At 38.3% G+C, this 24,647-nt stretch overlaps 2 protein-coding genes across 4 annotated transcripts; one reads left to right on the top strand and one right to left on the bottom strand.

The window, feature by feature from the left end:
• Positions 1–7,625: 7,625 nt before the first annotated feature.
• LOC117297319 lies at positions 7,626–18,182 on the bottom strand. 2 transcript variants are annotated; one of them, XM_033780286.1, is made up of 8 exons: positions 18,153–18,182; positions 15,433–16,142; positions 14,858–15,031; positions 12,990–13,123; positions 10,390–10,497; positions 9,738–9,950; positions 8,837–8,905; positions 7,626–8,245 (listed from the first exon to the last, which is right to left on the bottom strand). In XM_033780286.1, the coding sequence occupies exons 2-8, from the start codon at positions 16,025–16,027 to the stop codon at positions 8,099–8,101; spliced, it is 1,440 nt and encodes a 479-aa protein (XP_033636177.1). In that variant the 5' UTR covers positions 16,028–16,142; positions 18,153–18,182; the 3' UTR covers positions 7,626–8,098. The 2 variants fall into 2 exon arrangements, with proteins under 2 accessions (XP_033636177.1, XP_033636178.1); XM_033780287.1 differs by lacking the exon at positions 18,153–18,182 and adding an exon at positions 18,047–18,119.
• A 970-nt stretch (positions 18,183–19,152) lies between these two features.
• On the top strand, positions 19,153–23,931 carry LOC117297404 (putative hydroxypyruvate isomerase). Of its 2 annotated transcripts, none has more exons than XM_033780421.1 (9): positions 19,153–19,241; positions 20,111–20,309; positions 20,736–20,847; positions 20,977–21,097; positions 21,624–21,702; positions 21,938–21,987; positions 22,115–22,184; positions 22,770–22,907; positions 23,269–23,931. In XM_033780421.1, the coding sequence occupies exons 2-9, from the start codon at positions 20,114–20,116 to the stop codon at positions 23,310–23,312; spliced, it is 810 nt and encodes a 269-aa protein (XP_033636312.1). In that variant the 5' UTR covers positions 19,153–19,241; positions 20,111–20,113; the 3' UTR covers positions 23,313–23,931. The 2 variants fall into 2 exon arrangements, with proteins under 2 accessions (XP_033636312.1, XP_033636311.1); XM_033780420.1 differs by having other exon boundaries at positions 19,180–19,255.
• The last annotated feature ends 716 nt before the right edge of the window (positions 23,932–24,647 follow it).

Genomic DNA, 24,647 nt, shown 5'->3' with positions numbered 1-24,647 from the left:
ACACAGATTTGGGAAATAGTTTACGTCAGAGAATATGGACTCTAACGTGTAGATTCGTCACTAAATACTCGTCGTCGGCACGTATATCCACGAATCTACACTTTCTCGTCCATTCTCCTTAATAACGTATCAATGAAAACATAATCTACTCGTACAAAATCATGCCTTGCCTTGGTTGGCGTTTTACTTTAACGAGAAAGAGGCTTTTATAGTGACGATGTGTTCAGTTTAGAGTAACTTTACTTTAATTTTAAAATTTCCCACATTCGATCTAGAATCTTTGTATTTCACGAAAAACAAATGCACACAGGATTGATTTCAAAATATTAATTTTTGTAACAAATCGCAAAAAAAATATATTTCCATTTGAAACACTGTTAAAGAAGATTTATTAAAACAAATCAAAAATGATTTTTGGTAACAAATCGTTGCATCAGTGACTCGTTGAGGGTGTATATTATGTCAGTTTAAAGGGTCACGTTGCCTTTTATCGGGCGAGTTGGTCTATGAAATGCGTTTGGAAACCATTTGTTATGAAATGCCTCAAATCCTATATAGAAATGCATATTGTTATAAAAATGTTTTAAAAGTTGAGTACAATGATCCGCACTTTGGATGGTTTTCATTTAACATCATGAATTAACATGGCACGCCAGTGTGTGGATTAAAAAAATAAGAGATGTTAAATTTGCATCGGGGAAAAAGACACTGCTCTAGAGTTGCAAGGGTCGTGGGTTCGAATCCCACTCGAGGAACATGCCTGTGATGATTTTTTTTCACAGGACTCGGGAAAGTACTGAGTACAGTGCTAACTCACATCGGTGTATGGGTAAAAAACAAAATTAAACAGATGTTTGAAAAAATGGCCGACAGTGTTAGTTCGCAAAGTAAACGATAAACGAGGCATAATATTTGTGTATTTGACTTTAAGGAATAACTTGGTTTCGTTACCGGAAACACAACCATTTCTGAGTTAAAAAAAACCACAAAAAACACCTGCTACAAGTTACCACACCCAGTTTCTATTTTTGTTTGTTTGTCATTGTTGGTTGGGTTTCCTTTGTTGTTAGTAAACAGGTTGAACATGGTATTAAGCGACAAAAGAAAATACTAACAATAAAATACCACACCCATTGTGGTGTATGGTCAAACTCAGTGCTTGGTTCCTGCGGCACCTTGCAAACTTTATAAAAGCGATTATTTAAATGACCTTGCTATGGTGGCAACGCCTGTGCTGGGGTCAAAATTTGGTGTTTCATTTTATTGTGAAACGCAGTGCACTTTTTGGCACACAAATATTTCGTGGTGAGAATATACTTACAGTAAATATCCTGTCTGGTAGTAACAGTAATAATAATAATATAAGTATGTTATATAGCGTCTTTAACAAAGATCAAAGTGCTGTACAATTAAACAAGAGCAATGCAAAGAAACCAGAAAAACAAAACAACAAAGGATTAATGACGAGGCTGACTGAAAAGTAGGTTTTGAGATTTTTCTTGAAAATTGCATGCAGAAGATGATTCCCTGTCGAGTTTAGGTAATCTGTTCCGTTCCTTCGGCCCAGCCAGAGAAAAAAACTTTGAGCCGGCAGAACGAGAAGGCCTGTGCTCACAGAGAAGGGATTTATCAGAGGAGGAGCGCAGACCTTCTCTGCCAGGGGGGAGGACAACAGATCGGAAGAATAATTTGGAGCAAGACCCTGGGAGCATTTACAGACATAAAGAAGCAGCTTGAAAAGGATACGATCATGAATAGCCAGCCTATGCGATAGGAGGTTGTGCATCAAAAGTGGGCACATCTTTTGAGTCTCGCAGGGGAGAGAGGTTGGGAGGGGATTGTCATCCTGGTGTAGATTGGGGGTTAAGGGAGAGATTCGGTGGATGGTATAGGTTGAGATGGGAGGTTGGAAGAGAACTTCAGTGGATGGGTTCAGATGGGAGGTTGTGGATGAGAAGTTTAGTGGATGGTAGGTTGAGATGGGAGGTTGTGGAAGAGAAGTTTAGTGGATAAGTTCAGATTGGAGGTTGTTGAAGAGAAGTTTAGTGGATGGTAGGTTGAGATGGGAGGTTGTGGAAGAGAAGTTTAGTGGAAGAGTTCAGATGGGAGGTTGTTGAAGAGAAGTTTAGTGGATGGTAGGTTGAGATGGGAGGTTGTGGAAGAGAAGTTTAGTGGATGGTTTCAGATGGGAGGTTGTGGAAGAGAACTTCAGTGGATGGGTTCAGATGGGAGGTTGTGGAAGAGAAGTTTAGTGGATGGTAGGTTGAGATGGGAGGTTGTGGAAGAGAAGTTTAGTGGATGGGTTCAGATGGGAGGTTGTGGAAGAGAAGTTTAGTGGATGGTAGGTTGAGATGGGAGGTTGGAAGAGAACTTCAGTGGATGGGTTCAGATGGGAGGTTATGGAAGATATTAGTTTAGGGGAGGTCCAGATGGGAGGTTGTGGAAAAGAAGTTTGGTGGATATGTTCAGATGGGAGGTTGTGGAAGAAAAGTTTAGTGGATGGGTTCAAATGGGAGGTTGTGGAAGGGAAGTTTAGTGGATGGGTTCAGAGAGGTAATTTGTGTGAGAGAATTTTAGTGAATGGGTTCAGATGGGAGGGCTCTTTCTTAACAAATTGAGTTTACATTCTGGAAAACGTGAACATTCGTTTACAAAACCGATGAAAAACAACCCACAATGCAATGATGTTTTTTCGAATCTGTGTGAATCTACATATCCTGTTTACATTGAACTATTGCCAAGTATTTCACAATGTTCATCTTTAGGTCTATAAAACAAGCAACATTTATTTTTATTTTTATTTTTTACAAATGGGCTTACTCCGAATTGTATTTCTTTCTGTGTATGTATCGTAAGAATTAATGGCCTTGAACAGCTGGTTACACTTCATGGTTATTGAAAAGGTCTTTACAATTTGATGGTTTTAAAATTGAACAAACATTCCATTTTGAACGCCTCTTTGCTGAGTGTGAATTACTTTAAGGTTGACTACTTATACGCCTATCGGGGGACAACGTGCTCATCCACTGGAAAAGGGAATGCCAGTATGAAATGCAACGCTCATCCGGTTCAGTGTTGAACACATTTGGCGTTGTAATTACGACGTCATTCATTAAGGGGTTTGCTTAAACAAACGTACAGGGGATTGGTTAATTAACTATCGGGTTTACTTAGTTTCAGTTTAAAACAAAACCACGATTAGGACAATCTGTGCGATTTTGTGATACTCTCGACATTTTGAAAATAACATTTGAAGACCGACATTGAAGACCATAGATCGAGATCGGCCTAAAAAAGGATCTCAACTTGATAATTTAGCCTTCGAGAAAGACTCTGCGAGGGTCGAAACGTCAGGCCATTAACTATTTTTTGCATTTATACCCTCGGTCCATTTGGTTGGTAAGTTGTTTGCAACAGCTAATTCTATTTTCTCAACTTGATAATTTCTCACAGGCTACTCGTGTATATGACAATATGCCCATTTGGTTCATGTACCATGGTCGGGCTACCTTTCTATTGTCGCCAAAGCCCGATATTGCAATCCAAGGTTGGGAGACAATTAAATCCATACATGCAAAGCAATAACAGATATGGGCCCTTTCGACCACGGCTTCGGCTCGAGATCCGGCTTAGGCTAGCTTGGCCCCGCGGTCGTTTTGACATTACTGCGCGTGCTTTCCGTACGTGATCAGGGTTTCAGACGAGGGAACGGAGGCCTGAAGCCGAATCCAAAGCCGAAGCCGTAAATTCGAAAAATGCCATAGCTACAGTTTACAACAATGTTACACATTATATTCAAAACGTTGCGTTGAAATTGTTGAAAACAAAGCAACCAATCGTGGGAGGGGTATTTTATTTATTTAAAAGTTTTCAGAAAATAATATTGAATTTGATTAAAACATCTGTTAACACGGTTGAGTATAACACTCGGCCTTCCATTCCAACCAGCTCGGGTTTGTTTATCAACAGTATTAAGGGCAGTAGCTGAAGTGTATTTTGTCAAACCCTTTCTCTATGGTCAACCAAAATGTCATTTCCTTTATAATGAACTGTCTAAAATTTCAAAATGGTCCATGCGTCGAGAAACACAAGTTGTGATGATGGCATTTAGCCCTGTTTAAAAGCTGAGGATATTTAAGGCACGACTGTTTTCTGTAAGCATCTTGAAATTATAAGAAGTCGTCAGAACTCTGACAAAATGTACAACAACTTTTGCAATACTCATCTTCAGATGGATTCTGAAGACGATCACAGCATACTGCTTATCGAAACGGTACTTTTCAGAGCCAAAACAACTCAAAAGAGATTTTCACACGGTGTTACCGCCAACCACACCTAGATAAATAGCTACATTTTTTGGTAGAGAAATTCTATTGTGTTGATCCATCAAAGAAATAATAGTCATAATATGCAATGTGAACAAATCAACCCCAATGAACCCGTTTTTTTTCCCGCATACTTCACTGCATGTCAACAATAAATTTTGATCTTTTCAACAGCAAAGCTATATTGAGTTTATTCGTGCTTTGCCATTCAGTTTGTCGAGGTTTCAAGTTCTTTGAAATGAAATGAAATGAAAATGTATCATAGTACCGTACAACAGATTGACGATTGTGAACCAATCAATATTTTTTTTAGGGGCTTTCAATCATAAGATTGTCGAAGAGTAAATTTGTTCCGTCTTCTCTTTTAAGTTTGATGGAGAGAAACATACACATGAAAATCACAGTTTTTAAACACCTATTATTAAGGAAAGAAACAATATTGGTAATGTAATTTTTGTTCAACAAATTAGTGGTCATAATGCAATAAATTTGCCCATAAAAATAGTGCAACCTAAATATTACGAAAATTAAGGCGAGCTTCGTTTTCGGAGGTACCATGTAATACGAGAGACCCAGTGGTTTAATCACGTCTAACAAAAAAACTGTTGACCATGTGGGTTATGCCAGAGCAAGGAAGAAATGGTTATGCCGACCCCAGAAATAAGACTGTAAGGGTCACTTTGGAGTTTCTTCAGACGTTTCTTTAAACGACACTTATAGGCACCTGAACCTTTCCTTGCACATAATATAATGCTGTCTTATCATCAATAGATCTTATTACACATTTACATCAACTGGCTAAAACCAGTTTTGAAGCAATTTTGGGGTCTAAGCCTTCGAAGTTACTGTCCTATAATTAACTTCATCGCCCTTAAACCCTGAATCGCCATTTTGAGTTTGACTTCTCCAGGGAGCCACCGAGCATGGCGAATTTGAAGCAACACGCACGTGGTTTTAGGCGCGAACCATTACCATTAGAACTACATGCAATTTGACGGTTATGGGCTTTACGTTTATAATGGCAGAAGTCTGAACGTCAGAAAACAATAACACAAGATACCACTATAGGGTAAACAATGGCCAGTTTTATTATCAACTCATTTGATTTGTCAAACTGCAAGGCATTGACACAAATAAAAAACATCTTCTGATTCGAACCCAATATTTTTAGCAAGTTATTGCATGAAAAAAATACAATGAAAAACTACAAATAAGTTATTGTCAGAATCCCAAAATTATCTCATGCGTAAAAACTTTTACATTCGAAAGCACTTTCAGTAATATCTGGGGCATAACGCGAATAATAATAATAAATAAATAAATTAAACAAGTTTTGAAACAGCATCATCTGCCAAAATTAGTTTACCTATAACTTCTTTAAAATCTTCTTGGGAAAATAGGACCATGCAACTTTAATTGGGCCATGCAACTTTAATAGGGCCAAATACTTTAAGTTGTTAAAAAGCTCCTAATAAAACAATTCAAATAATTTCTTGGAGTTTAACATTTTAAGTTAAGTTAAAATGTATTCCCTCTAAAGGCAATGGACACTATTGGTTATTACTCAAAATAATTATCAGCATAAAACCTCTCTTGTTAACGAGTAATGGGGAGAGGTTTTATAGTATAAAACATTGTGAGAAACGGCTCCCTCTGAAATGACGTAGTTTTGAGAAAGAAGTAATTTTCCATGACTTCGATTTCGAGACCTCAAGTTTAGAATTTAAGGTCTCGAAATCAAGCATCTGAAAGCACACAACTTCGTGTGACAAGGGTGTTTTGTTCTTTCATAGTTATCCCACAACTCCGACGACCAATCGAGCTCAAATTTTCACAGGTTTGTTATTTTATGAATATGTTGAGATACACCAAGTGAGAAGACTGGTCTTTGACAATAACCAATAGTGTCCAGTGTCTTCAAAGGGGCTGTGTCATCATGATCAAATCAGTTCTGTGGCTGTACATGGAACTATGAATGCTTACTCAATTTCAGTTGTTAAAGGGAGGGTTTGCGTTTGCAGTAAATTTGTGAGAGGTCATATTTCCATGTACAACCACAGGCCTAGTAGTTTGATGCTGATGGAACAGCCCCTTTAAAGAAACTGGCTCCGAATCCAGCGGAAGTCATTAAAAATCACATACATTGTTAAATATATTTCAAAGAAGTTTTATACCAATAAAAAATTGATATAATAATAGGCCAATAGTATAAGTGTACATAAATTTTGTTCAGATATAATTTGAATAATGTTATTTCATTTTTATTTATATGAGTAATTACTAGAAAATATTACTTTCATTTCCCAAGCTGCTAGCAAATAGGAACATTACATTAGGGTCCTGCGTCTTGTCCGCCGAGCGTCTTATCCGCAGGAAAATACAGTAATAAATGAATTATTTTGAACAATAACTGACCCAACTGACAAAAATCTACACTAAAGATTATGATCCAGTTAAGGTACACTTGATACCCAATAGGAGACTTTCCAACACTAGGTGGCAGCAGACATACCGGGTAAATTTCCATTGTTTACGTAGTTCTGAACATGCGCATAATTCTGAGAACAATGGATTTACCCGGTAAGTCTGCTGCCCTCTATCGTCCCAGAAAGTCTCCCATTGGGTAGAAATGGTACCCAATCAGGAGGGCACCCGGATCCCTGACACCAAAGAGCTATAAACAAATGTATCTCCATTGGTTAATATCTCCAGGGTGATACCAACCAAACAATTTTTGAATAGATTATGACGTTACACTTCAAATATCTGTGCCACTTGGCTGCACGTACAATACACTGGTTCAGCCTGGGCGATCATGTGCCTTGGGCAACGCGCAGATACGTACGCACAGCTCACAGATGTGGCCGATGAAGGGCCGTATTTTTTACCTCTAGGAGAGCATGAGGGCGCCCTACTGATATGACATCACGAAATTAGCATTGACTGATCTGCGCGTCACCTTATGCTTGTGACATTTTACTGCTATATATTCTATATCGAAGATACAACCTGGAACTCTGCGAGCTTCATTAATGTTCGCGTTTATACGGCCTGCCCTACATCATGGCCACTTTCATAGCAACATTTATTCTATATGTCTATTAGGATCGGGCTACTGGACCGACTTGGGCCTCTAGACCCACCCCTAACTGTCCCCACACCCGAGACCCACCCCTAACTGTCCCCACACCCGAGACCCACCCCTAACTGTCCCCACACCCGAGACCCACCCCTAACTGTCCCCACACCCGAGACCCACCCCTAACTGTCCCCACACCCGAGACCCACCCCTAACTGTCCCCACACCCGATAAAGTCAGCATTAAAGATAACATTTTCATTGAGAACATTAACTATCTCAACATAACAACTTGTGCTTACAAATAAATTATAAATTAACATTTACAACAGTGAACGGATATAATAACCAATTCTTTTCTGTGCTTAGCAAGTTTTTGAGCTTACAGGCGCCATGAAAATTTCATGGCTCTGTATGGTTGGGTTAACAGGGAATGTTTGCTTGTGTGTGTGCGTAGCGTACTCCATGTTACTAGGCATTCTTCGCTTACACAGCTAGCGCAGAAACTCGGCGCTTGCACAGTAAGCGGAGAATGGTGATGGCAAGTGCATAATTTGGCAGTAAGCAGTGAAATTAGGCTCTGATGAATCTTAGTGTCTTTGTGTAGTATAAAACAAACTAAACAAAAGCTTGTGACAAACGTTCTGAAACTTAAACAAATTAAGCTTTAAAATCATCGGGGAATAATTGATTTCCTAAAATGGAGTGATAGGGGCTAGGCTTGGGCTTGGAGTCTGTCCATCCATGTTAATGTTTCCAAAGATGATTTTGGTTCCAAAGGCAACGGCGATGGCAAGAATGGCCGTAACAATGGTAGAGTAGTTCAACGAAAAGCCATAAAGCTTTAAAAAACAAAACAAAAACATAATTGAAATAACCTTAGGAAGCTACTCACTCGCTTTATACAAATAATTACAATAAATTGCATAAAATAAAATAAAATCAATAATTAGTTTTGAAATAAAGCAAAGTGGAATAATTTAGAGCATCCTCTTTTGAATGCGGTCAGTTGACCTATTGATACGCCCCTGGATGATACGCCCCTGTTTGTGATGTATTTCATAAGTTTTAGTTTTTTTTTATAATGAATCCAACCGTATGTGGTTACAAATAAATGAAGCTTACCTTACCTTACCTTACCTTATGCAATCATTGTTTTGACACAAACTGTCTCCATTATTAGGAGCATGTTTGAAACTTCACAAGCGTGTGTCGTGCTAAACTATACCGGAAGTACGCACAAACCAAATTGCGCAAAGATTTGATATGTTGGTAACAAGCTGCTCTTGTTTTACACAGCTGTCAAGAAAAATTAATTGCTTAGCACAACAAATCTTTCTTAGCAGAAACAGGATACCAGCTTCTGAACTAGACCACTTGTGTTAGGTTAGGAAATGAAACAAAACTGAACTGCACAAAAGGAAACTGCTTACCGTTATAGAAAGTGGTGCCTGTCTGATGAACATAATAACCGGCATACGTTTTTCACTTGGGCAAATCATCTACAAAAATTTCAAAAGAAGTAAAAATGCTGGATTAGCAAAAGGGATTAGCAACCAGAGTAACATAAGTAAATTGTTTTTCGACTTGTTGCCTGCTCCTTTTTGCTCAGGAAACTAAACTGTCTCAGCAAAATATTTCTCGGTAGAAACACGGTAGACGTAGTGTTTTAAAAACCTTAAGAATTTTAGAGCATCCTCTTTTGATTGCGGTCAGTTGACCTATTGATACCCCCCCCCTGCATGCTATAAGACATTAGGCCTGGGCGACTAGTGAAGTCTACTACTCGACTAGTCACGCCTCAAATAGTCCCGACTAGTAGCTTATTTTTTAATTCCCAATTTGCATTACGGCATGCCGCAATAATAGTAAAATTCATGCTGAAAGGACTGAAGGATTGTGTCGCTGATGTCTGATTGTGTTTCTCAAGTAAATTGTGTTGTCGTAATTAGTAGTGAGTGACACAATTGGTTCACCAAGTGGGTAGTCACGACAATTTTTGTAGTAGTCGTAGCGGCTCAATTACTTGAGTAGTTGAAAAACGGTAGTCGGGACACGACTAAAGCAATCAAGACAATAATCGAAACTTTGACACTAGTCACACAGGTTTACTAGACATAACTTGGTTTATGGCTTACCTAAAAACATTCAAAAATTGGCGTTCCATTGACCGAATTGCATTTTGAATGAACAATTTTTAAAGACATTCAATGCACACAAAATAGGATAATCAAACATTCTTCACAAAGGTGAAAATTTACCAATGGGCATCAAAATTGGACTATTAAAATGGAAATTTAAAATGAAAATGCTATTTCTACTAAAAACATTTACCTTTGAGACTCGTTCCCCTTCTCCGTTGACCTCAATAGGCCCAGAGCAGAGTAGCGGTAACAATGATGGAGGTATAAAGAAGATAATCATATCAGCAATGGTGGCATCGTGATCAATCCAGTACATCAGATAGTAAAGACTCCATAAGAGTATTAAGACAATCCAAGATGTTATCCAACGTTGTAGGACGATGGATGTTGTGTTCAGTCGACACTGTAATAAGAATAATAATCAAAATAATATGGATTTATAACGCGCACTTCTCAAGAAAAACGGTCAATGCGCCTACACAAAAAGAATTATACAATTGAAAATGAAGAATATGAAATAGCTATAGTTAAATTTAACCCAATGTAAGGCTTAGTGAACAAGTGTGTTTTTAGTTCCCTCTTGAAGTTGTTGAGTGATGTTGTTTTGCGAAGTTAGACAGAGAGCTTATTCCATAGGGCAGGAGCAGCTTTGGTGAAAGCAAGGTCTCAGTAATTTGCTAGTGTTTACATATTTGTAGTTGTATTTTTTTATTAAACCATTGTATTGCCTTTTCTTGTAAATCTTTGATGTGCAATTTTTTAATACTTGTGTTTTTTATGTTTGCTGGCAAATGAAATGAAATGAAATGAAATGTTACAGGAGTACAACAAGAAAGACTTACCTGCAGTTTCCAATAACGGTCTAGAATCTCTGGATTTGTGAGGCTTTTGATTGCTGGCGTATGTATAAATCCAGATACAATGGATGCATTGCGCCATTGTAACCCTTCCTGTAACACCAGAAACAAAATAAAGGACTGATATCAAGTCTATCCTTAAAAATGCTTCACAAAAGTTGAACTCATGGTGTATGGTAGACTTGTGGACAAGTCGTTAAATCGGCCCCACGCGCTGAGATAGTGCTCTCGCGAGATCACTGCTCTCGCGCGAACTGATGGCTCCCCGATTTTGACTTCTCATTATCACTGCTCTCGCGCGAACTGATGGCTCCCCGATTTCGACTCCTCATTAATGAGAAGTCAAAATCGGGGAGCCATCAGTTAGCGCGAGAGCAGTGATCTCGCGAGAGCACTATCTCAGCGCGTGGGGCCGATTTAACGACTTGTCCACAAGTCTAGGTGTATGGGGACTCAGTGGTTAAGGGGGGCAGAGAGGTTGGTATAAACCAAAAATAAGTACAAGTTGGCACGATCTACAAGCAGCTGACAGAAGGACAAAGTATGAAGAGTACTCGTAGGCATTAGGTGTCAGCTGCTTAAATGTAGATAGAGCCAACTTGAAAGCTTGAATTTTTTTTAGGGGATGGATTGCCACTAATAACGGGTAAACTCTCTTGACTATCTCTGTCCAATTCGTTTTGCTTCTGCTGTTATCAAACTTTCCCCACTGAATATGCCCAATATCGGGAGGGCAGTTGCTGGTATGGGTCCGATACCTGGAAAATCATCTTCAAGAGGACAAGGCCATTTCCACTGGAAAATCTTGAAGTCTATGGAAAACTTTTAAAGGGGCACCAAGGCCAAGACCAATGGAGGTCATGGTCTCCGTTGCCACCGTGTTATTACAGCCTGTAACAGGTCTGATGTGAAAAGCACTGTTCACTCTTTGCGTGTTGAGACATTCAGAAAACAAATCTACAGACTAATTGGGAGGGATTCGAACCTGTGACCCCCAGATTCTACAACAGATCGTGTAACTAGCACCGCAATTAAAAAACAAAACTAGGGTCGCGTTGCAGAGATCATCCTGATTAAGAATACTGAGTTTTGTAATATTCTGAACAATGACTCAGACACCACTTGTTGTTTGGTGAAACTCACAATTATAAACTAGCTAATCATTGATGAACTTTTGACAACTTAGCAGCCGCAAATGGCTTGTACAAAAACACTCATCAGCCGCATTATGTCCCCAAGATTTGACCGACCTCCATTCAACCAATTCTATTGTTCATAGTAAAGTTCTGAACTTCAAGAGTTTAGCGGCATCACCATGTGCAAATCTCTTTTGAGTAGTGTTGGTTCTGAACAGAACCGGTCATATCGCTGATGTTTAAACAAACTGTTGGTCAACAAAACATTCGATTTCAGCAAGGCGAGCAATGTATGGACACAAGACAATGGATTAGTATGGTCTTTTGCAGGATCATCTATAACAATGTCATGGCTGAACGGTCTTGCATCCCACCATTGTCACAGTGTGGGTTTGGTTTCCAGTCACGGCAAGTGAATTCTTGAGCATGACACAGAATTTTAGTTGCTTAATCCTACGGATGAGAAGTATTGCTGAATGACATGTGAAATCACGGATGAGATTTGACAAATGACGCTTCCGGATCTAGACTCCCCTTATTCTAGAAACTCAGACCCTCCCAGATGTTACAACTGGTTACTTGGTTTTTTGTTTAGTCTCTGTTTTAGTCTCTGGAATTGCCTGGAGGTCATTGTCTCCGTTCTGTTGCCTTGTGCCTTGGTGCCCTCTCAGAAATTTCCCGTAGCCTTTTAGAAGGGAAATGGCCTTGCCCTCTCAAAAATGAATTTCCAGACCTGCTACAGTAATGCTTGATTGAAACGTCAAGCCGGTAACAGGCCTGGTATAACACCCAGGCCCTGGAGGCCGTTGCCTTGGTTATACCCCTGGTATTGGCCTTGGTGCCCCTTCAAAAGTTTTGCAAAATGAAATGGCCTTGCCCTTTAAAAAATGAAATTACAGGCCTGCAGAAACTATTTTCTGCGACTTTGTATCTTGTGCAAAATGGTTCTGTGAAAAGGTTTCTCAGCGCTGTAATCTGTGTAAATCTTAATTTCGTCAGATACATTATTTGAGGACCTTCTTGGATAAAAGCTCATTCCCCAAAACCAAGCAACTGAACCAACTCAACAGTATGTAAAAACTGTCTGTACAGTGTTTTCAGATTTTAAGACGCTGTTTATAAAGGCACTGTACACGTTTGGTAATTACTCAAAATATATATTAGCATAAAACCTTACTTGGTAACGAGCTGTTGATAATATAAAACATTGCGAGAAACGACTCCCTCTGGTAATTTCCAGAAGTCTTTTACTCCTCTCTGTAAGCACATTATTTTGTACAAGGGTTGTTTTTCTTTCATCATTTTCTTGCAACTTCAATGACCAAATTTTCACAGGTTAGTTATTTTATGCATATAGGATACACACAAAGTGAGAATACTTTTCTTTGACAACTACCAAACCTGTTCAGTGCCTTTAGAAATAAATTATTCTTATCCTCTGTATAATACCTGTTGATTACCAGCTGAATCTGGCAAGTCTTGTTCTATAACTGTATCCTGCATACTGACGGACATACTGGCATCATAGTGTGAGCTGCTTATACGATACTGTCTTCTTTCCAACTCACTCCTGTCCCAAGCAACTATAACATCAAATAAAGATACAATTAAGCTTGTTTTTAACCTCCTGTGTCCTGGGCCTAATTTCATAGAGCTGCTTACAGTAAGCAAATTGCCTGGTTTATATAAAAAAAAACTTTACGTATTTCAAAAGTTAGTAAGAAAATTAGGCGGCCATCTTGCACCTTCACCATGGATTTGTATTGTTACGTCATGAATTTTTTGTGTAGTTAGCACCGGAAGGTTAGCATGCCTTTTTCGTGTGCTTACGGTAAGCAGCTCTGAAATTGAAATCACGCAATATTGCATAAAATAATCTGTTAAGCAACTCTATGAAACTGGGCCCTGTTGGCAGATGGACAAGTAAGTGTGCCCAGCAGATCAAAGCATTCCAGCTACCCAGATGGACAAGTGTGCCCAGCAGATCAAAGCATTCCAGCTACCCAGATGGACAAGTAAGTGTGCCAAGCAGATCAAAGCATTCCAGCTACCCAGATGGACAAGTGTGCCAAGCAGATCAAAGCATTCCACCTACAAATTTCATTTCTGACAATTTTCCTGTCGTTTTTCTGGATACCTTCCCCTGAATATTTTCTCCCTGAATTTTATTTTGCACCCCTCGTGCCCCCCCCCCCTCTCTATCCTAGTTTTAATGTTTCTGGGCTGAATGCATTGGCACTCCCTTAACATCAAGTGCAAAGTCAAAATCTTTTAACAAAGTTTTGAGAACAAAAACACTTCATGCTCATGTTGTTTATTATGTCAATTTAAGTTTTTTTCTCTTCTTGCCTTTAATGCATGAGAAAGCAGAATTGTGTTGCAACATTTCTTTGTCAAGTAAATCTAACAACAAACATTGATTCCCACGACTGAATTCTGTATAAATTGGTTGCAACAGGGGGCTACACTTCATTGAAATATAGACTGATTGATGTTCATGCCCCGACCCTATGAGTGCAGTCCTCAGGATGTCCCTAAACATCGCGTGCAATGCCTAAGTCTTTTAACAAAGTTTTGATAACAAAAATACTATTCATGAATATTTTGTCTATGTTGTTTACAGTTTCAAGGTTATATTTTGTTCTCTTCTTGGCTTTAGGCTGAAATGCATGAGAAACATCGATTTACAAGACTAAATTCTGTATAAACCAGTTGCAACGGGAAACTTTGCACCAAAAAGTTCCAGTGCAACGCAACGACCCCCCCCCCCCCCCCAATGCAAAATAAAAAACATGCCCCCCTCCCCCTAACAAAAACATTTCCCCTGGGTCCCCCCAACTTGGACAAATGCACCCCTGTGCTCTCCCCTCCCCCCCCCCCCACCCCAACTAAAAAAGTCCAAGCTATGTCGCTGACTCGGTATCAACAACTTTGTTTCAATAAACTATAGACTGATTAATGTCCAAGCCCCTCGCAACCGGAAGGTTGAGGGTTAAGGAGGGTCAGGTGAGTCATGGTCAAGTTTTGGTGGTGAAGTCATCGAGTGTGGGTTCGAATCCCAGTCATGACACTTGTGTCCTTGAACAAAATACTTTACTATAATTGCTTCCCAGGGGCATAAATAGGTTTCTGTGAGGGTAGATGTTGATATTGTATATTAAAAAGCATTTGGAGCGCTATGGTTACAGAAGTTATATACTACCCAGGGATCTGAGAAAGATTAAAGGAACGTTATTGGCCCAATGACAAGGGCACTACTTCAACATGCGCTAAAAGAATTGAGGTCAGACTTTGACCTCTCAGTCTCTTTGACTGACCTTCCAGTCTGCGAACAGCCAAGTCATCCTGGAAGGAGGCTTCATGTTCCCCATTGGATATATTTTCTGCCTGCTGTTCACCATCGATGGAGTCTCCAGATACAGAGGGTATCCTGTTTCCCTTCTCACATATCATAGCATCTTCATCTAGCTCCAGGAGTAAATGACGAATGCCTGAGACAAATACATAAATATCAAAGATTACATAGGGTGTCATAACCGAGCAGAAAATAGTGCCAAACTCAAGCTCTGGTGTTTCTGTTCAACAGAGTGTGGGTTTGAGTCCCTGTCGTAACACTCCTGTGTCCCGAGCAAGACACTTAACTATAATTGCTTCTCTCCACACAGAGGTCACCTCTGAGTGCAGAGATGGTTCTTGTGAATGATTTAGTCAAGTAGCGCATTTTCGGTTGCACAGGCTGTATACTACAGGGAGCTGAGATGGTTCAAGGAATTAATTAAAATGACCCAGTGACAAGGGGTAATAATGATGGAAGCGCTTAGAGACGTCCTTCAGGTGTACAAAGCACTATGTAAAAACTGATTATTATTACTATTATTAATATTTTACTTACTGATTGTATGTGTACGACAGACTGACATGCAGACCACAGCCACCAGCATATTCCAGATGAAGGAAATAACAGACAGTGCGATTTGACTGGGGAATCGGATGTAGCAAATAACGGGACTAAGCTGTATATCTTCACAGTGTTTGGCTTCGAACCCCGAGTAGCAAATGTAGGTGTAGATCCCGATAAACAATGTGCTTAAAATCACCATGAGTAGGGAGGTATTGACCTTGAGAATTGTCTTGGAGTGCAGCCGAAGGCTCTGTCTGAACACGGTGTTTGTGAAGAGCTTGTAAGCTAAGTTGTTGGCGTAAATGGTGACACAACAAAATCCAGCCGCCATCAAAACCGTCACTGAGCCGTTCAGGACGTCAAATTTGGTTGTGGTGGCTTCGATATCATAGCCGACGTACCAGGAGCTAGTGATGAAATACGCCAATGTGACAGTCATGGTGAATGCATAAAGTATCGTGGCTAGAATCGGCTTATCTCCTGGATGTGTCTTGATGCCAAGTGACTTGGCAATGCAGATCCACAACCATTTCGGCATAGGCTGTGACTGCTTTAGTGTTGCACTGCTGTTAGAAGGATGGAACATTTTGACAGGCAATGATGTTGATGCTGGACTTATGTGTGGATTCAAAGCCAAAATCTTGTAGTAGTGTTATGGCGTGTCAAACCAGATCATGTCGGCAAAATCCAAAGCATGTCATCTATCAACAAATCAGTACAAATATTCATTAGACTTTGGAGTTATTTATTTTCCATTCAATGTCATAGACCTTGCGCAAACACACTAACATGGAATTTATAGAATCAAATAGAATGACCAACTGGTGTGCACCAGAGTACAAAAGTCCATCAGATCAAAATTCCTTTCAGGCGAGCAATTTGTTTTTGAATTAAAGGCACTAGACACTGTTGGTAGTTACTTAGACAAATTGAGAGCTGTTGATAGTATGAAATATTATGTGAAAAACGGCTCCCTGTGAAGTTAAGTAGTATTGAAGAAACTTAAAGAAGTATCTTCTCACTCAAATATTTGACCTCAGACCTCAGCTGAGTTCTCTTATAATTCAAGGCATCTGAAAGCACACAACTTGTGTGAGAAGGGTAATTTTTTTTCTTCTTCCATTAATATCTCGCAAATTCGACAACCGGTTTGAGTCAAAATTTTCATAGAATTTGTTATTTTATGCATAATATGTTGAGATACACCAAGTGAGAATTGACAGCTACCAATAGTGTCCAGTGCCTTTGAAGGCAGAGTGTACTTTACATCCAGTAAACTGGGGCGATGTAACTCCGGGTTTAAAAAGAAATGTACAGCGCCCCAGTTACTGGGTCTAGGTGTACTTTTGGTAAAAACCGGTGAGTTATTATTTTCACATATTTTTCCATTATTAACCGGTGAGTTATTTGTTTCACAATATATATTTTTCCACTATTTACCAGTCAGCAGTAAGGTCTATAAATTATCAGGCCTGAAATTTTACCATTGAGAGGGGTTGGCCAATTTTCATTTGCAGAAGGCACTCTCATCATCAGAAAATCTTAATATGGGAAACTTTTGACTAAAGGGGCACCAAGGCCAAGACCAGGGCAACGGAGACCAATTCCCCCATAGCCTCTGTGGGATTCCAGAAAGGCCCAAATAATATACTCCACTTTTCAACTGAGTAAGTAATATTAAAAGAGTTGAACATCCTTTGTGAAAATAACAAAAGGCTAAAGCAAACAAAAAAAATTAAACATAGTGTTTGCAAGTTGTTTGACTTTTCACATGTTAGATTTTTGAAGTAGGCGGGCTGGATTGACAGACCTTATAGTAAAACATGGTAAAAAACTAAGATCACCCCTCCTCCCAATTTGCCTTAACTAGGGCCTAGGGTTTTGATTGTCGTGAGGATTAAAATTAAACACACTTTTAAATGTATTAATGATCATGCTAGAACCAATAATTAGAAAGGCTACGTTTAGAATTATTGTAGCTACTGTACTGATGCGTTTTAAAAGCGGTCATGGATGGAGGGGTAAGGGGGGGGGGGCGGGGCCTAGATGAACATTTCATGGTCATTAGTAGCCAGCAATAAATTATGCTTTCAGGAGACAAAAAGGTGACATAATATCAATAACCAATTGAGGCAAAAGTTTACGCATGGCACCACCACTTTTTCATTCGATATGTGAAATAAATAGTTTCTAAAATCTAATTGACCTCAATGAGATATGCCTTTTTGTAAAAATGAGTGAAAAAAGTGGTGGCGCCATACGGAAAGTTATCCCAATTGAGGGAAAAGTTTCCGTATGGCGCCACCACTTTTTCATTCGATATGAAATAATTAGTATCTAATTTACCTCAATGAGATATCCTTTTTTGTAAAAATTAGTGAAAAAGTGGTGGCGCCATACGGAATGTTATCCCCTTTTTTGTTGGGAGAATTATTTATTCGTTAGAAGTTGTCACTAGTGAGTAGTGGGCGGTATGTAAGATGAGTGGTACTCCCAACACTACGTACAAGTACAAGTCAGGAAGTACTCTCTGCAAAAAAAGTTAAAACGAAATCTATATCCACCCCAAAAAGAACTCCATAACTTATTGGAGTGAGCAACATACCTCAATAACTGTTAACATATCATTGAACTTATACACTGGCCGAACATGCTGACTTCATAAACACTAAAAACAGCCACAAACTAAAAAAGAGAGAACAACCACTTACCGGAACCTGGGGGCGGCCATTCGGGTCTCGTTCTAGAAATAGTGCGTCACTCAAAATGTAAACACATCAATTAATTTTTTTTATTTCTTCGATATAGGCAGGAATAATATTAAAATACGGTAAAAATATTACTGTTGAAGTAGAAATTAAATATATATATTTTGTTAGAAGTAAATTTGTAACTGTTTATTTAACTTATTTGGCTGAAAACTTTTAATTTTTAAGAGAGTGAAGAGTCACGTGACCGGTCACTTTGCCACTCCCACCTAGCCTCTATGCAAAAAAAATTGACGATTTCCTTTTTAAAATCTTCTAAAGGACGAACAAACTATTTACCCTTTCCGTTTTTAAATCTTTGCAACAAAGAAAAACGAACCCTATACACTTTACCCTTTTAAAATCTTCAAAAAGAAAAAAGGAAAAACGAATCCCTTTATGCGTTTTTCTTTTTGAAGATTCAAAAAGGGTAACGGGTACATGGGTTTGTTTTTCTATTTTCCCTTTTTAAAGTTTCAAAAAGGATAAAGAGTAAAAGGGTTCGTTTTCCTGTTTTTACTTTTAAAGATTTGAAAACAATAAAGGGTATTGGTTTGTTTTCCCTCTTTTCCTTTTACAAATTTCAAAAACGGAAAAGGGTTAAGGGGATGTTTTTTGTTTTCCTTTTGATGATTTAACAAACGGTAAAGGGATAAAGGTTTGTGTCATCCTTTTTCGTTCACAGGTTCTGAAGAACGAACGGTAAAAGGGTTTCGTTTTTCCTTTTTTCTTTTTCAAAATTTCAAATTTCTAGTTTTAGGTGGATCCATCACTTGGTAACATACCTATAACGAATCAATAAATATCTTAGAAAACAAAATAGTATTTCTTCGTTTTTTCCGACGTTTTCATGAGTTTTTTTAGCACCCCACTCCAACCAATCCCGCCTCCCTCTTCGATCTTGTACGTGGTTTTTACCTCTTGAGGGCGGTATATTACACTCATGGTACCGCCACGTTTGTTTGTTTACTTTTTACAATCGCCGTCGATACTTCTACTTCGTACGGTGTGGTTTTGGTGTCTATGATTTGACCTTGAAAAGTGGAGTTGTTTGTAAGTATTAAATGGTTAGTATGTCTGTGAATATTCGGCTGTAGTTTTGTAGAAAGAGGCAAAATTGCGCCAGCTATTGCTTCTAAAATCTAACTTAGATTCTAAGTTCTAACTTCTCTATTCAACTCTCTACTAAGTCTAGTTCTAGGTTGGGTCCAAAATTGTATCTACCAATACCATCACCATCATCAGTTCACCTATCTAACATACCTCCATGGTCTAACTAACCTAGTTTTTTTTAATGATAGGCTTCTAATAACTCAATAAAAAAACTCTCCAATTACTTGGAAGAAGAAGAATAATAAATTGAGCTGTATGAACCAGCTAGGGCTCCACTACTTCCTAGAAGAACAAGAAGGCTCATGGAGTCACGGGGAGCCTAGAGTAGTTGCGATAGCGTAACCTCCTGCCGTCAGCTGGAGGGTTACGTTATCGCAACTAGGGGGAGCCTTCTATTCTAGCAAGTTTTTAGATAGAAGTAGGGCTCCACTAACCAGACTCAAAAGTCAAAATGTGAACATCATTTCTTTCTGTTAAATCATAGTGGCTATGGGTTGGTGGCCCAGTGCTAAAGCCGGCGTCCAGTGTCACAATCGAGCCCTGTCATCCGACTGTCAGTGTCATGTGACTATGATTGAGTGATAAAAACAAAGTCGATATAATGGTATAGACTAGAGGAAGAAATAAACTGAAAGTGAAATAAAAGAGCCAAAACACATCAGCCAAACGAGAATGAGGTGGGCATGGTCACGGTGGGCTGCCTTACTGTTTGGATTAGGATGCTACTTATTTCTTCAGCCGACCCTCTTGACATTTGTGCTATATTTTATTAGTTTAAACAACTCTGTTTATTACATTTGTTTGTTTAGACGATGCCTCTCAAATATTCTGCCAACTTGTCGATGCTTTTTAAAGAGCTACCAGATTTAGTGGCTCGATACACAGCTGCCAAGGCTGCGGGATTCAGCGCAGTTGAAGTCAGTTTTCCATACGACATTCCAGTTGAGAAACTTGTTGAGGTGAAGGAAAGAGAAGGACTTGAACAAGTCTTGGTCAATTCTTTTCCGGGTGAGAAGGGGGAGGGGGTTGGAGTGGGACAGTTAGGCTGTGTCTGAAACGATGACTTTGGCTACAGCTACGGCTAGACACTGTAGATGCACTGAGCTGTAGCTGTAGCCGCAGTCACCGTTTCGTCCATGCCCTTAGATCATGGGGCGGGATAGATACATACAAACTCAGATTGAACATTGTTTCTGTGTAGGCCAACATAAAAGAATGTTTAGCTTGCTTCCGTGCAGTATTCTTGAAACTGGTTTATTTCATTGAATCACTACTATTAAAAACAATTTACAAGATTTGGATTTGAAATCTCGAAATATTTTCTATATTTCTGAAACTTGAATTGACTTGGCCGAACATCCACAAACAGTAAACACAGTTGGTTTTCCTTTAAAATTACCATTTGTACATTCTTGTGTTTTTATTGTCCAATAGGTGACCTAAAAGCAGGAGAGCTTGGTCAGGCTGCAGTACCCGGAAAAGAAAAGGAATTTCGAGAGAATCTTGAAATTTCGGTGAAGTACTGTACGGCTTTAAAATGTCCAAGGTATAGTTAATTAACAAGGTCAATGAACTTGGGTAAAACCAAAATTATTATGCTATAAAAGGGAAATCGCCACTGAATTTTGTTTCAATATTCATAAGATCCATTCTTATCTTTCCGATTTGTTTTCAGATTGCATGTGATGGCTGGTAGGATTCCTGAGTGCAAAGAACAGGAGAAGACAAAGTTATTGATAAGAATGGAAGAGACATTTATTGAGAATCTCAAGTATGCTGCAGAAAGGCTTAGTAAGGTGAACTACCTAAGGTCAACCCAAATGGGTTTGTAATTTGTTTTTTATCCTTACACCAATGTGGGGGTTTTTTTCTCGCAGAACTCGGGAAAGTGATGAATATACAGTGCTTAATACATATCGGTGTAAGGGTAAAACAATCTTTATCCCCGATGCTAAACTAATTTCCAATGGGGTTTTGCTGTTAGGCTTCTTGAATCCATCAATTTGATCTGTGGTTAAACTGCAGGACTTGCAATTACAAGGTTGTGGGTTCTAATCCTAAAGCTAAATGACAACATTTATTCCTAGTATAAGTGTTGTTGCTAGTTACTGAATCACAATTTCTTGATTTGTGCAACTCGTAATCATAGATGTTAAATCATGTGATGGTATGAATGCAAAAGATCCAATGTTTCATAAATCTTGGCATTAAGACATTTTAAAACAGTCGATTGTACCATGCAATGCCATAAAATTTGACAGTAAGTCTAACGCTTGAATCCAATTAATCCAGTATTTGTTTCCTTCTTTCTGTTTTGAATAGGATGGCATATTGGCTCTGATTGAACCAATCAACAACATTGTGTCAATACCTGACTACTTTCTCAATAGACAAGACCAAGGTACTGTTTTAAGCTCATTCAGTAATTTCAATTCAGTTCTTAATTATGTTGTTCACTGATTCTAAAGTTAATACCAGTGCCAATCCTCCAGAGAAATATTTGTAAAATCTAGTCCTTTTTATTTGTTCTCTCAAGAAAAAGGTATCACCTTATTTGATAATATTTGTGCTAGATATTGTTGTGTTTATTTATTTATTTATTTATTTATTTATTTGTTTATTTATTTTGCATGTAGGTGTTGAAATCATCCAGAAAGTGAATCATTCGAACCTGAAGTTACAGATGGTATGAATTTTATATATAACAAATAACTTGTTGCTTTCTTGAAAAAAGGAAAAAAAGATTGTATGTTCTTTTCAAGTTGCAGTTTGTGTTCATAGCATTTCCTCATGTTTGTTGATGTTCTTTTCAGGATTTATTCCATGTTCAGATAATGGAAGGAAACGTCAGCAACACAATCAAGAAGTTCTTTCCATACATTGGTAAATACAGAAATCTCTTTGAAGAATTAATGTTTGTTGAAATATAGGTTACATTGTTGGGCTGTAAAATGTGACACCTTGGGAGGGATTTGAACCAAAGACCTTTTGATTCTATTTAATTTCATAGCAGTGCTAGTGTCTGAAACCACAACTTGTTTGAGTTAATCTAAAGTCGCTCCTTATCTTCGTTACACTTTTGGTAGTTACTCAAAATAATTGTTAGCAAAAAACCTACTTGGTAACGAGTAATGGAGAGTATTAAACATTGTGAGAAACGGCTCCTTCTGAGTAGCGCAGTTTTTTAGAAAAAGGTAATTTCTCACTCAAATATTAAAAGCCTTCGGGCCTGAATCCTTTCATTAGGCATCTGAAAGCACACAAATTTGTTCAACAATTATTTGTTTCTTTCATTATTTTCTAGCAACTTTGATGACCGATTGGCTTTAAACTTTCACCGATTTATAATTGTATGCATATGTTGTGCCACCAAGTGAGGATACCGGTCTTTGACAACTACCAAAAGTAATGATTTTTTCCTACTTGTGTAGAGTTTGCTTTAACAACTTTGACCTTTGAATGTTGTAGGTCATATGCAAATGGCCCAGATACCTCTGAGGAACGAGCCTAGTGCAGATGGTGAACTGAACTATGATTACATAGTGGCCTACATAGAGAGTCTCGGCTATGAAGGGTGGATGGGAGCAGAGTATATACCTGTTAGTGGTAAGTCAATCGTTGTGTGTCTTCAATCAAATTTGCTTGTCAAAATGGTGTCTATGCAAAAGCAGGTATAATACCGGAGTGTGCATATTACAGGCATGATTATTTGGTCCTTAGAAAGTAGGAAAATCTCTATTGTACAAGGGCTAACCAGACCTGCTTATTAAAATGGTGCAGTAAAGCTTAATATACTTTTCTGGCTACTTAACAAGTTTTTTTTCCCCAGATTTGTTTCCCCGTTGGTAAACAAATTGGAAACACGGACTAAAGTAGGAAGAATATCATGCCTGATATTTAGACAAGTCATATTGTCAAATGTTGCATTTAAAAAAATATTTTCTTCTTTTTCTTTCCACTTTTACAGGGAAAACAGAGGAAACCTTAAAATGGTTGGGGAAATATCGTTGATCAAATCATCGGAAAGTTCACAGCCTTAGCATTCAGCTGCCTAGTCATGATTGACGACCCTGTTTTATGTATTAATCGACTAGTTGGGAGGGACTTGGAAAGTCTTATAGTCTGGATAAAAACAGGGCCAATTTATTGGCGCTGCTTAAACTGCCAAACTCTGCATTTATGATCACCATACTCCGCTTTCTGTCCAATTGCCAAATTTCTGTGCCAACTGTGTAAGCGGAGAATACCTAGTAACGTGGAGTACATACACTGTACGTGCAATTTGATTGAAAAGTATTTCAATATGATTGATCTTTTTTGCCCATAATCAACAGTTTTACAGACTACATACAAAATGAGAACAATGTATAAAGAAATATATTTGAAACTTGGAACTAATGTAACTAAAGTATCTATCAAGTTAAAACAAACATGGGGGCATTTCGGGCCGCAACCACAAAGTAATGTGTAAGCCATGACTCTGGTATGATTGAATTTTGAAAGCTGTAATGCCACATTTTATTCTCAATCTTGCAAACATTGTCAGGATTTTAGTTTTGTTTTACATTTGAATGTTTACAATACAAACTAACATCAATCATCTCTATGTACACTGCTGTGTGAAAAAAAACCACCTGGCAAAGCTAAGTTAATTAGTTATGTTGAATGAACAATTGGATCATGTTAAAATTAATAAACAGTATTTCTTTTCCTACTTAATGAAGGAGAGGCACTGACTTTGTCTCGTTGTGAAGGATTTGCATAAACATGGATTTTTAGTTTTATCAACTATTTGACCAGCAACCGTTTCAAAGCCACTATTTGCTTAGCATTAAATTTCTTCCTTGATAAAAACAGGAATGGCAACCAAATTTTCAAGTGATTTTCAGGATAAGCAAACAACAGCTGAATACCCGTAACAAGCAATGTGCAACAAATGGAAATTTAGTTGGTAATCCTGTTTTTATCAAGGAAGAAGATTCATGCTAAGCAAATTTTTGTGCTTAGCAGCTCTATGAAATTGGGCCAAGGTCATTTAGACGTAACCCCTACAATTCCTCAACATTTCAGATGATATTAATATGGCTAAATTTAAATACATTGAAAAAAGGAGAGATTTCATAGATTTCCATAAAATACACACTTGCCTTGTTGGCATTGTTCATAATTTTTTTTTTATGTTCAAAATTTATGATGAAAAAAAGTAATCCAACTTCACAAAATAATCATATATTTTTTGTGAAATTGGGTTATAATTCATACATTTCCAATGAAGTTTATAGTTAACCAGTAGTTGAACCTTTTTAAGACCATATGAATTACAAACTAATTGCCCAAATCATTTCC

This window comes from Asterias rubens, chromosome 12, assembly GCF_902459465.1.
Source record: "Asterias rubens chromosome 12, eAstRub1.3, whole genome shotgun sequence".
NCBI lineage: Eukaryota > Metazoa > Echinodermata > Asteroidea > Forcipulatida > Asteriidae > Asterias > Asterias rubens.
This window is presented reverse-complemented; position numbering and strand designations above follow the sequence as displayed.